This window comes from Oncorhynchus tshawytscha, unplaced genomic scaffold (genome assembly GCF_018296145.1).
Source record: "Oncorhynchus tshawytscha isolate Ot180627B unplaced genomic scaffold, Otsh_v2.0 Un_contig_766_pilon_pilon, whole genome shotgun sequence".
NCBI classification, from domain to species: domain Eukaryota; kingdom Metazoa; phylum Chordata; class Actinopteri; order Salmoniformes; family Salmonidae; genus Oncorhynchus; species Oncorhynchus tshawytscha.
Genome location: NW_024609833.1, coordinates 334,982 through 349,184, shown reverse-complemented (window position 1 = coordinate 349,184; position 14,203 = coordinate 334,982). Strand labels below are relative to the sequence as shown.

At 40.6% G+C, this 14,203-nt stretch overlaps 1 protein-coding gene across 1 annotated transcript; it reads right to left on the bottom strand.

Annotated features, from left to right (window-relative positions):
* Positions 1-637: 637 nt before the first annotated feature.
* On the bottom strand, positions 638-13,705 carry LOC112217443 (adenosine 3'-phospho 5'-phosphosulfate transporter 1). The gene is made up of 4 exons (XM_024377732.2): positions 12,972-13,705; positions 8,956-9,146; positions 8,535-8,695; positions 638-2,993 (listed from the first exon to the last, which is right to left on the bottom strand). Exons 1-4 carry the CDS (start codon positions 12,989-12,991, stop codon positions 2,061-2,063), a joined length of 1,305 nt encoding a protein of 434 aa, XP_024233500.1. The 5' UTR covers positions 12,992-13,705; the 3' UTR covers positions 638-2,060.
* Between the last annotated feature and the right edge of the window lie 498 nt (positions 13,706-14,203).

The window sequence follows — 14,203 nt, the reverse complement described above, 5'->3', positions numbered from 1 at the left end:
AATGTCAAGAGTGTGCAAAGCTGTCATCAAGGCAAAGGGTGACTATTTTGAAGAATCTCAAATATGAAATATATTTTGATTTAACACTTTTTTGGTTACTACATGATTCAATGTTATTTCATAGTTTTGATGTCTTCACTATTATTCTACAATGTAGAAAAACCCTGAAATGAGTAGGTGTGTCCAACTTTTGACTGGTACTGTATGTCCTGTTCCAAATGATTTATAGTCTACCCACTAATGATTGTTAGTGTAAGATAGTGTAACAAATAATTCAAGTATTTGGTTTGATTGTAAAAGCTAGGGCTTTTGAATTGCCTGGCAATTGGAAATCCTCCACTTTGTCTGGGTCAGCCAGGCCACTAAATGAATGCTACCATACTTAAACTTACATTCGGTATGAAAATGTATGGCATTTATCCAAATCAAATACTTCAATAATATGGTTTGCCTAGTTGAATCCTACACCAACAAAACAAGAGAACAAATAATTGTGCAGGCTGTTTGTTCCAAGAGCTGAAGTTCGAGTCATTCCGCCTGGTTGCAACTCTTGCTGGCATTTGACAGTTAATTGTCTTTTACCTGACCTAACGTAAGTGCGTCCTATTCAAAAATAAGATGGGCATCTTGAATGCTGTTTGAAATCTCTCTTTCCCCTCTCACTCCATATAAAATAGAACATAGTAACTCTGCAAAGCTCTTTTTGATGGTCTGCTGGTAAGCTGTGCATTTATTCTTGTGATGTTAGGAAAATAGTAAAACATTTTCTGTGGGGTCACTCAGTAACTTTCCTCATCATACACTATGGTAAGCCATGAGGAACAACACATCAGTCAACTAAAGATGTATGAACTATGCTATTCTTATGATCTGAAAGGGCGGTAATTTGACTTGAGATCCGTCTGACACAACCTGGACGTTCGTGTAAATCCTTCCTTGATCTCAATGGTAGACTTCTTTAGTTAAGAACATAGATCTCAAGTCAGAATAATGCCAAAAGTGAGACCTCTACCATACCTGCTTCTTTATATGAAACAAATAAAATATTCTCAAGCAGCATTACCTGATCATGAACTGGTAATGATTACAAACATTTCTCTCATGCCCAAAATGTACAACAATGCAATTATTAGTTTTAAACTAAATTGATGCAGTATCTACACAGAGATGATCCAAAACGGGACCTTACTTGGGGCCTGCTCACCATAGTATCTCATGTCCTCTTTTCATAGAGGCCTTATAAGCTTAATATAGTGCCATTCACAATATTACATTACTCATAGCTGAAGGCTTGCAGTATACAGCTCATGTACTAGTGATTACCCCAAAACTACAAACATCAGATTTTTGTTCTTTGACTGCAGCTCCAGAAGCATATCGCAAAGGCTGAAATCAATAGCCATTTTATTAGTTGTTTACATTTGACATGCCGATGTTGCATGCGTTTGAACTGGGTTTGACAGAAAAAACGTACAAGCGACGATTGCTGTGTAATTTTGGGGTCATAGACACTTAAACGGGCATGACTGCTGACTGGTCCAGCCGAATCACTCCCATTGACCTGTACCCTTGAAACCTGACCCTAGGCAACACAGTGACTAAGAGGCAGATATGACAGAACATCGTGATTTTGCAGGCAATAACTTTGCAGTGGTTTTAGTTAAGGTAGTTGATGCTAACTATCCACTTGCATAATTCACTCATTAAAAATAACCTGTGTGATAATTTTGCATTTTATTCAAGCAGATAAAGTAGTGACTTAGGCAGTGACATGGTTCCTCTATGACAAGAGTCCATCATTGAAATCAGAACCTAGTCACTGTGTTGCCTAGGGTTGGGTTTTTGAGACTAATTGACCTGTGTGACGACGGCTCGGTGCGTGTCAAGTCAAACACCTTTAAAAAGGCATTAGAATCCCTTTCTGTACCTTTCCTATGCAAAGTAGAAACCCATTAAATGAACACAAAAAGTCAAAAGGGACACACAGAGACAGAAAAAAAAACCAACGAAAACGTGGCTTTAGTTTTTGTTTTTCCAGTTCCCTCCTCAGACTCCTCCTCCTAGACCTTCTGCACCTGTGGCTGCGGCGCCCTGCGTCCTGCCTTCATGCGGATGCGGGCATAGACGCGCAGGAAGAGGGCGAGGAAGACCACGGCCATGCCGAAGCCCCCCACCATTGTGACGGCGTGGCCATACAGGAAACAGGAGAGCAGGATGGCGATGGCCTGCCGAAGGGTCATGATGATGGTGAAGATGGCGGCGCCGAACTGTGCGATGGTGTAGAAGATGAAGAGCTGGCCGCATGCTGAGCACACCGACAACAGCACGGCATGGAATGCAAACTCCGAATGTCGCGTCATGAAGGCCAGCGAGTCGAAGAAGGCGCCCTGCTCCAGCAGAGAGCCCACGGTGAAGAGGCAGGAGAAGAGGTTGACGCCGAACATCATCTGTACCGACGACATCTTGCACTTGAACAGGTTGTCCTGCCAGTTGGATGTGAAGCTGTCGAAGACAATGTAGCCGACCAAGATGACCACGCCGCTGAACGTTGTTACCGTAGACGGGTGCTTACCGGTCGTGCTCGTCAACAAGAACATGCTGACGCCCAGAGAGATCAGAGCCGCCGTCAGGTACTCCCAGTACTCGTAGCTCTTGTGCGACACAATCTTACCCATTAGCATGACGGGGATCACTTTAGAGGCCTTAGCCAGCACCTGGGTGGGGAAGCTGATGTACTTGAGGGCCTCGTACTGGCACCAGCTGCTGAGGACGTTGGAGAGCGAGGCGAACGAGTATTTATACATGGGCGCACCGTGGCGAGGTTGCTTGAATAGGAGACACCACAGGCCAGACACAGTCAGCGCCAGGATGCGGTTCATGAACACCAGGAACTGGGAGTCCTTGAAGCGCTCACCCTCCTCCTCGGGGGTGGAGGCCCCGTACGAGCGTGTCATCACCCTCTCCTGTAGGACACCCCATGTCAGGTAGGATGTCTGGAGAGAAAACAAGATAACATAGATAAAGAGACTAAACTGTATGACGTACATGAGATATAATTGTGAATATGTTGGTATCGCTGTTTTAGTCTTTTACACTTGTGGGAATTGGCCTATATAGACAGTAGTGTTGCACGGTACACCGGTACCATGGTAATATCATGGTCAAACACCTTTAAAAAGGCGTTTGACCATGATATTAATAATAATAATATCATGGTACCAAAACATCATAATAAAAACATTTTAGAATACCTTAGTATCGTTTCATGTGATACAATCAAATTTTTCTGCCCTACTAATCTAAAGAACCTGCTGGCGCCTGTAATAAAACGTTTATAACGTCAGCTACATTTAAGCAACAGCCACTAGTCTCTTGTATGCGCAGGTCCCATAATATCCACTTCACTTTCATGCGCATATCACGTGGGCAGCTATAACCAGCCAGCCACATACCCTACCTGCCGTCACTCACCTGCTTCTTGCTAATTATTGGTTTGATAAAAAACATTGTTCAGTCATGTTACCTAGCTAGCGAACAACCTGGTAGGTCTAGGCAGATTTGATTGACCCAGGAAGAAAGGAAAAGGGTCTGCTACTCATGAGATGTGCTTCAAAGGTAAGATTAATATAGGCCTAATGCAAGCCTAAACTATATCAATACATCTCTCTTTCTGGTGCTCCTTAAATTTGGTTAGGTGCCTAATGAAATCAAGCTTTATTTATATAGTACATTTCAGACATGAATGCAACACAATGCGCCTCACAGAAAAAAACAAATAAACAATGAAAAATGTAATATTTACTACACAAGAAACACAAGAGGATAAAAAACTGAAAGACTAACGTTTTAAAAGTTGGAAGCAGTGTGTGTGTGTGTGTGTGTTTGTGGGATAGAGGGAGACAGGAAGGGAGAGAGTGTGTGTGTTTGTGTTAACTGAAGAGTAAAGAAGGTTTCATGCAGTGTTTTCCCCTTACTGCTACAATGACATGGAGATCATTATGCATGTACAGTTGAAGTCGGAAGTTTACGTACACTTCGGTTGGAGTCATTAAAACTCGTTTTTCAACCACTCCACAAATTTCTTGTTAACAAACTATAGTTTTGGCAAGTTGGTGAGACATCTACTTTGTGCATGACACAAGTAATTTTTCCAACAATTGTTTACAGACAGATTATTTCACCTATAATTCACTGTATCACAACTCCAGTGGGTCAGAAGTTTACATACATAAATTGACTGTGCCTTCAAACAGCTTGGAAAATTCCAGAAAATGATGTTATGGCTTTAGAAGCTTCTGATAGGCTAATTGATATCATTTGAGTCAATTGGAGGTGTACCTGTGGATGTATTTCTAGGCCTACCTTCAAATTCAGTGCCTCTTTGCTTGACATCATGGGAAAAATCTAAAGAAATCAGCCAAGACCTTAAAAAAAAATTGTAGACCTCCACAAGTCTGGCTCATCCCTGGGGGCAATTTCCAAACGCCTAAAGGTACCACCGTTCATCCATACAAACAATAGTACGCAAGTATAAACACCATGGGACCACGCAGCCTTCATACCGCTAAGGAAGGAGACGTCTTCTGTCTCCTAGAGATGCGAAAAGTGCAAATCAATCCCAGAACAACAGCAAAGGACCTTGTAAAGATGCTGGAGGAAACAGGTACATATGTATCTATATCCACAGTAAAACGAGTCCTATATCACCATAACCTGAAAGGCCACTCAGCAAGGTAGAAGCCACTGCTCCAAAACCGCCATAAACAAATCCAGAATATGGTTTGCAACTGCACATGGGGACAAAGATCGTACTTTTTGGAGAAATGTCCTCTGGTCTGATGAAACAAAAAATAGAACTGTTTGGCCATAATGACCATTGTTATGTTTGGAGGAAAAAGGGGGAGGCTTGCAAGCCAAAGAACACCATCCCAACCATGAAGCACGGGGGTGGCAGCATCAGTGGAGGTGCTTTGCTGCAGGAGGGACTGGTGCACTTCATAAAATAGATGGCATCATGAGGCAGGTAAATTATGTGGATATATTGAAGCAACATCTAAAGATATCAGTCAGAAAGTTAAAGCTTGGTCGCAAATGGGTCTTCCAAATGGACAATGACCCCAAGCATGCTTCTAAAGCATACATCACAAAGCCCTGACCTCAATCCCATAGAAAATTTGTGGGCAGAACTGAAAAAGCGTGTGTGAGCGAGGAGGCCTACAAACCTGACTCCAGTTACACCAGCTCTGTCAGGAGGAATGGGCCAAAATTCACCCAACTTATTGTGGGAAGCTTGTGGAAGGCTACCCGAAACGTTTGACCAAAGTTCAACAATTTAAAGGCAATGCTACCAAATACTAATTGAGTGTATGTAAACTTCTGACCCACTGGGAATGTGATGAAAGAAATCAAATCTGAAATAAATAATTCTCTCTACTATTATTCAGACATTTCACATTCTTAAAATAAAGTGGTGATCCTAACTGACCTAAAACAGGGCATTTTTACGAGGATTAAATGTCAGGAATTGTGAAAAACTGAGTTAAAATGTATTTGGCTAAGGTGTATGTAAACTTCCGACTTCAACTGTAGGTACTCCTATAGGCTTCATTTAGAGTTATTAATGTAACTTTAGATGTTCTACAAACGTTGGCATGCATGTTTTGATTTTTAATACACTGTAAGGTTGCATTATATGACTAATGATGATTTGAAAAAGTAGCATGAAAGGCATGAACCCTGCTTTTTGTGTGTGTAGGCTGTACACTCTTCCTCAGTCTCTCATTCATAATTTGACAAGCACTTGATAATGCCTCGAATTTCCCGGCGGAATCCCCTTTGTGTGGCCGTAATGCCCCTTAAAAAATCTATGCCTTTTGCAGCCAGTGTGCCCTTAGGCTGAATATAATAATTAAAATTCACTTCTCCCTGAGTGCTGCGTGCTCCGAAGCACCTCTCACTCACATGACTCTCCATCACGTGATCAGGTCTCTCTCACAGGCTACAAGTGAAGACAGACACATTGGGGTCGCAACTGTGCGCATTCTTATCCAATTCCGAGATGCATATTGAAGATATTGGAAGAACTGTCCACATTTACTTTTAGTCAGCCAACAAGATGAGTAGGCCTAACAAACAGCAAAAGCACTAGTCTATTGTTACTGTAATTGAATTATTCCAATATGTTTTCATTAATTTAATTCCCTTAATCTATTTTATGAGAATTGGTAAGATTCTTGTTTGCATAAAATAGACAGAGACCAGTCTTATCAATAATAGATAAAAGTATTTATTATCTTAGCGCGCTGCCACGTTACCACGAGTAACAGTTTATATACAATAACATGACGTTATTTCATTGTTTCTAGAATGAATCCCCTCCTCCCGACCTAGAATTAAGTGAATTTAAAAGTTCATTCCAACTCACTAACACACACACAGGTCACACAACATAACTGAATTAACTCTTGACCCCTCATCATTATCGATCACCACTTAGCTGACAGTTCTAATTAACAGAAAACTTAGGAATGCACTCACTGCCTTATCTAAAACACCCCAGAGCTAAGTTTCGTCGGTTCAACCATAGGTTCACGACCCTATCTGCTTACTTCACCCACAACCCATTCCTCTCTAGAATAGTTTAGAATGGTGTTCGTTATATTTAATTACTCCTTGTTCATGCCACATAATCCCTTCTTATGAACTAACCTTATTAAACAGATATTGTAAAACAGGGTATAGTTTACTTAGTTACAGTTCTAAAAATTGGGATATTGTTTAGTAATTTATTCATAATATTCCTAACATCTATGTCAATCTACTGTCCCCCATATTACAAAAGTTGAACTATTATATTCTGTGTGAAAAATAATTATTCCAAACAAATGAATACAATCACTACCATCAAAAATACATTTTTACGCAATGAGGCTGACACAGATCAGAACATTTGGCTTAAAATGTAGGAGTAGGTTATAAGCGCTAATGTTCCATTAACAGGAAACACTATTATCAAAAGTGGCCGCAAATGCGATTATGTCATGCTTTTATTATAAAGTTGCATTTTTAATGGTGAAAATGATATTCCCCAAACTTGAAACTCACCGCTGCTTATGTATGCCAGTAGGCTCTCACCCACTGTAAAGTGGATTAATGTGCTTAATTTGAAGAAGTTATTTGTACACTTTAGTTGTGATACAAACCTTATCAAAACATATAGGTCAATTGGCTAGGCTATGAGGTGTGTGACTATGATTAGAAAAAGTCACACAAAAAAAGGCATTGTTTTACACTGGGCTTCATTCACAAGTGCTAATATATAATTCACAAGTGCTAATATTGTCACCCATCAGACTATTCTTGATTAAATCTTGTCTTTACATATACTAAATAATATATGTGGGAAATTTGTTTTGATTTAGAATGGACTATTATAATTTTCAAAAAAATACACGTCATCTATGTACTTAAATTGTGAATGGAGGACGCTTTTCCCATTGTTCATTTTCATGCCAGCTTGGTAGGTTATACTCCTGTCGTTAAGAGAAGCAATGTGCTTAATATTAGGAAAGTTGAGAAATAAATATAGTAGGCCTAGCCTATAGAAAGCTTTATAGAGGCCTTCAAAACTTTCTCACACAATTGCATAGCCTATAGAAATGTTGCACAACATGAGCTCATGGGCTCTCTTGAAGTGTTTGATTTGCATTGATGTCAGTGATTATTTAACCTTTATTTAACTAGGCAAGTCAGTTGAGAAAACATTCTTATTTACAATGACGGCCTACCCCGGCCAAACCCGGACGATGCTGGGCCAATTGTGCGCCGCCCCATGGGACTCCCAATCACGGCCGGATGTGATGCAGCCTTAACCAGGGACTGCAGTGAGGCCTCTTGCACTGAGATGCAGTGCCTTAGACCGCTGTGCCACTCGGGACACCAGAGTGCTGGGTTCCAGGCAGTTATCAAGTTTGGTAGGCCATCAGCAGCATCAGAGCTTGGAGAAGCCCAATTACTGTGATTAAACGGTCATGTGGAATTTGACTGCCTTCCTGAATTGTGACTGCCGGTTTGGTGGTAAAACAGTCACAGTAACAGCCCTAGTCATGCGTGCATTCAGGTGCATGTTCTGCAGTGAATTTTCTTCATAATATACAAACATATGCTCATTCTGTTCAGAACAACCCAGGGTATGCTGCCATGTCATCTTTTAACTGTTCATCAAACATAGTGATCATAAACGTTGACAGTATATTACATGAGTTTTATGAAATGGAAATGTGAAGTGCACATTTGGACTCAGGTGTTTGGCTCGCTTGTATGAGATCAAAGCAGTATTTATTATAATCATCAACAGCTCACCATTTATTTCACGTTACTGTACAGCCACTGCATTCCAATTTATGTGCTTATCAGTGCCCAAATCTGCAATTTTCAACCCATATACAGCATTGAGTGCAAAGGGCTACAACTAGAAAATCTACCCAATCAAAATTCAATACATTCTATTTATATAGCCCTTTTAACTACTTTACCTGAAGTCCCGCAGCGCAGAAGACTAACTTGAAGGCTTGTCTGGCCGACGAGCCCGAGTCAGCGTCATTTCTCGGAGCTATGGACACGTCGTCCAGGAGACCAGTCTTCGATTCACTACCAAACACACAGGCCTTTATGACAGGATAGCAAATGCCACGACCTGGGAGGAGAAAACACTGGTCAGGAAGATATTTTAATGTCCAGAACACATCAACCATTCACTGATTCATCAAAACAAACACAATGATCATGTTAACATAGAGAAACTGTGAATTGCAACTTGAAGGATACACCGAGCTTTAACAGATAGAATTCAGAATTAATGTGGAGAAAAATTGTAGGTCTATTTGTGTCCGTATCGTTCTGCGTGCGTGCCAGCGTATATGCGTGCATTATCACCAGTCTGTAGAACATCCACACCTGTTTCGAGGTAGTTGATCCTCTTGAAGTAGCCGATGAGAAAGTAGCCAGGTATGATGATGGTGGCGTAGCCCAGCACGTTGAGGAAGAAGCGGAACAACCACACGTCGTGCCAGTCCTGTAGTAACGAAGACTCTTTGTCAGCCGCCAGCGTAGACGGGAGGAGGATCAGCACCAGGCCAGGCCAAAGCCTTCAGCACATACAGGATAAAAGTACTAGTATTAGTACCGGAGGCATGGCAGGTAAATTCTGTAATAGACTGGTTAACTATAATAAACTCTCAGCAGCATGTTTTCCCCACATGGTTTTAGAGTGATGGATTGAAATACTGCAGAAGCTTCTCTGATGAGATATTAAAACTTAAGATTCTAGTATTTATTTACAACTTTAGACTTTAGTAGATTATGTGACTTGGGTGGGACATATGGGAAGGTGGGGGGGACACAGTGTAATTTAAAGCATAATTAACACATAAACACCCATTGGCCTGAAAGCAGAGTAAAGAGAAGAGACGATCCATTTCTACACAACAGCCCCGTATTTATACAGGTAACACAACCGATTTCCACCTGTCATGTTCACACTGATCCTTAACACTAGCATCCTTTCCCACAGATACCCCTAATTTACCTGCACACACCAATAGCTCTCCTCTCCGTTACCCATCTGGGGAGGAAGGGGATGACCTAATCAGGCCGTGTGAAAGGTGTGCTCCCTCCCTGGCTGCTGTGGCACAGTAGTGGATCACTTTCACTGGGAGGGAGGGCCCCCACCTCGTCCTTCACCCCAGAGGCCTGCCTACCTCTGCCTGCATGCCTGACTGGCTCACACAAACAGAGGCTCTTTGTTTGAGACTCTACCCCCAGCCAGTCAAGCCACAGAAGCCGCCACTGTAGCATCGCCCAGTGCAACCTGGGCTTTGAACAAGCAGCTCATTACATGGTACTGCTACCAACACTCCAGCCGTAGCTGGAAAAATGCGTCCGAGGCAGAACATTTTTCGCATTTAGGCTTCGTGCCGCAGTTGCTGGGATTCCATCTACTTATTGCAGGGGTCATCTTTGAAAGTTGCACAATTGGAAAGAGGGCCGTGTTGCTTTTACAGTACCAGTCAAACATTTGGACAAACCTACTCATTCAAGGATTTTTCTTTATTTTTACTATGTTCTATGTTGTAGAATAATAGTGAAGACTTCAAAACTATGAAATAACACATTTAAAATCATGTAGTAACCAAAAAAGTGTTAAATCAAAATATATTGCCTTTGACAGCTTTGCGCACTCTTGGCATTCTCTCAACCAGCTTCATGAGGAATGCTTTTCCAACAGTCTTGAATTCCCATACATGCTGAGCACTTGTTGGCTGCTTCTCCTTCACTCTGCGGTCTAACTCATCCCAAACCATCTCAATTGGGTTGAGTCCGGGTGATTGTGGAGAGCAGGTCATCTGACGCAGCACCATCACTCTCCTTCTTGGTCAAATAGCCCGTACACAGCCAGGTGTGTTTTGGGTCAGTTGGATGTTGAGTTGTGTCTGTTACATGAACTCTGTGAAGCATTTATTTGGGCTGCAATCCGAGGTGCAGTTAACTATAATGAACGTATCCTCTGCAGCAGAGGTAACTCTGGGTCTTTCGCAGATGGTCCTCATGAGAGCCAGTTTCATCATAATGCTTGATTGTTTTTGCAACTGCACTTTAAGAAACTTAAAAGTTCTTGACCTTCATGTCTTAAAGTAATAATGGACTGTAAATGTATCTTTGCTTATTTGAGCTGTTCTTGCCATAATTAGCCCTATTTGGTAAAATACTAATCTTCTGTATACCTTGTCACAACACAACTGATTGGCTCAAACACATGAAGGAAAGAAATTCCACAAATTACATTTTAATAAGGCACACCTGTTAATTGAAATGTATTCCAGGTGAGTACATCATGAGCCTGGTTGAGAGAATGCCAAGAGTGTGCAAAGCTGACATCAAAGCAAAGGTTGGATACTTTGAAGAAAATAAAATATATATTTTGATTTGTTAAAACACTTTTTGGTTATTACATGATTCCATGTGTTATTTTATAGTTTTGATGTCTTCACTAGTTTTTTACAATGCAGAAAATAGTAAAAATAAAGAAAAACCCTGGAATGAGTAGGTGTGTCCAAACTTTTGACTGGTACTGTAGGTACACTGCAACAGTTAGCCAAGGCCTAATTGTTGGAATGATTAGGAATGGATTGATTGAAAAAGTTTAATTTGAAAAAAATCTAGCCATTAAAGACCCTGTGCTTCACTTTGTTCCAGGATGCTCAAAAATGCAGTGGGGGAATTTCTTGAAGGGACACCTTCCTTCTATAAATAAAGACTTAAGGGACAAGACTTATCTTCAGATAACATCAGATGACTTCAAAAAAGGATAGAAAAAACAAATGCATTGTTACTAAATATACATTGCATAATTGATTCTCCTCAGATGTGGAGGGAAAAATAGCTTGTTCAAGAGCTAAAATAGAACTGCTGGGTTGAGGTTTTCCTTTGAAGCTTACTAGGTCTTATGCATGCTGCCATGATAAAGATGGTATGGAAAAAGTTGGCCGAGTTGTAGGAAACCTATTGTATTCTTAATAAAAAAATATAAACACAACATGTAAAGTGTTGGTTCCATATTTCATGACCTGAAATAAGAGATCCCATAAATGTTCAATTTGCACAAAAAGCATATTTCTCTCAAATTTGGTGAACAAATTTGTTTACATCCCTGTTAGTGAACATTTTCTCCTTTGCCAAGATAATCCATCCACCTGACAGGTGTGGCATATCTAGAAGCTGATTAAACAGCATGATCATTACACAGGTGCACCTTGTGCTGGGGAAAATAAAAGGCCACTAACATTTGCAGCTTTGTCACACAACACCATATATTTATCACGTTGAGGGAGTGAGCAATTGGCATGCTGACTGCAGGAATGTCCACCAAAGACAGATAATTTCATGTTGATTTCTCTACTATAAGCCACCTTAAACGTAGTTTTAGAGAATTTGGCAGTATGCCCAACTGGCCTCACAACTGCAGACCCGGTGTACCCACGCCAGCCCCCCACATCCAGCTTTTTCACCTGCAGGATCGTCTGAGACCAGCACATAAACAGCTGATAAAATTTAGGAGTATTTCCGTCTGTAATAAATCCTTTTTTGGAGGGAAAAACTCATTCCCAGGCCCACCCATAGCTGCGCCCCTGCCCAGTTGTAAATCCATAGATTAGGGCCTCATGAATTTATTTAATTTGACTGATTTCCTTATGAACTCAGTAAAACCATTAATTGTTATGTTGCATTTATATTTTAGTTTAGTATAGTTGTAGCAAATGGCTTACTTAACGTCAAAACAGTGACATTGCATCCCTTACACACTTATAGGACTTGAGACTAGTATGTTGGCCTGAACCCATAAATGCCTAAACTGTACATGTTTTTTTCTTCTTCACATAACTGACAGGGCTGGTTCACAAACACAATAATATCCTAGAAAATCTGAACTGTCTACATTCATCAAATTGTAGTAATACAGCAAGCACTGATGGACTAAAAGCTGAAACGTATGAACAATTCAAGACAACATGCCAGATACATTTAGCAATGGCTAGGTTCTTCCTGCATTTATTCATATGGACCTAAGCGAACCTTTTCAGTGTAACTAGTCTACAACCCGTGACAAGGAAAACAATACTATTTACAAACATATACATAACTTTGATAACTTGTAATGACTTTGATTTGGGCATTTCAATCTGGGCTGTGTCAAATGTCAATACACAACACACATTCTCTACATTTCAAGGTAAGTTAGCTAACTAGCCAAACCATATCGTCGAGTGCAGTCTGACAGCTGTTTACATGGGCACGCTCACATTGACAACTGGCAGTTAGCTGTGCTAAATATATATATTTTTGCTTTACTTTGGGTTTAAAGTGAATGCAATTCCAAATGAATGGTTAGAGGCATCAACACGATGTGTTCCTACCTCCATAAAAAAGATGGCATTTTCCACCCACCAACACTTATTCTGGTCTAACACCTGGCGTTGCGAACACGCCGAACAACTCAACCACTTTAGCTACAATGAAGCGTTTACGCAAATTAACTGAGGAAATCCCTAATGTAAAAGCTAATTTCTTTCGGGCTGGCTGTTTCCTTTCCCGGTGCCTTCACAACTTATCAATTGCCTTATGTGTTTACTTCAATAAAGAATTCCCTTCAGTGGAAACCTGGAAAATGCGAAGCCGGATTTCATTACATAGCTGAGATTGTAGACCTCCGTCGCACATTGCCACCTGTAGGGCTGGAAGAATAAATGCACATGCCCGCTTTACGAGCAGTACCAAGATAGGCAGCTAGTAAAGTGGGCAAAAACGGATTCTCAAATAAAAATTCCTGATCACATTTGACGACGATTTCATGGCGACGTTGGCTAGCTAAACTCATGCGTAGAAATGAGTTCGGGTCTAACGGTTGTCTCGCACCGAACTGCGCATGTGCAACCCATGAACTCAAAGGCGTCTTCGATATACATTTGTTTTTGGCGAAAATGAAAACGTGTCAGTTTATCACTTTCGTGAGGTTGGAGTAATAACATCAGCTGCTTGAGATATTGGCGCGAATCATCTAGTTTGTGCCTTTAGATCTAAGGAGGAATTGTTCACAAACCCCGAACTGATTGTTTCGCAAGCGTTCCCGAGAAGTCTCGCGATATTGCGCCTCCGGATTTAGAAACTCTTGCCAGAACTGTATTTATAGGCTACAATATGTTCTATTATTTTATTTTTTCATTGTATTCACAGGAATGTCCCTGTATTGATATGTAATATTATTGTATCAATAAAAAAACATATAAACCAAATTGCCAATTTATAAAGTAGAATGCATGTCTATCTCCCAACAATGTAATAAAAACAATATTATCATTTTTCCAAAACATATTGCAATTAAAGTATTGAACCATTTATATTGGTGAGTTTTCATTTATCCACACTGAAAAGCACACGTTTGTAAAGTTACATATCCCTCAAAAGAGGAAGCCAGGTCAGCCAACATACCAGCAAACACATGCAGTTATCTAGTTGAGGAACGCTCAACTCCTTGAACGGAGTTGAGCATCACCTTAGCTAGCAGTTATCTTGACAATGAGGAAGTTTTTTGTCCAAAAACAGACATTCTACAAGCAAAAAACACTGAGTATACAAAACATTAAGAACA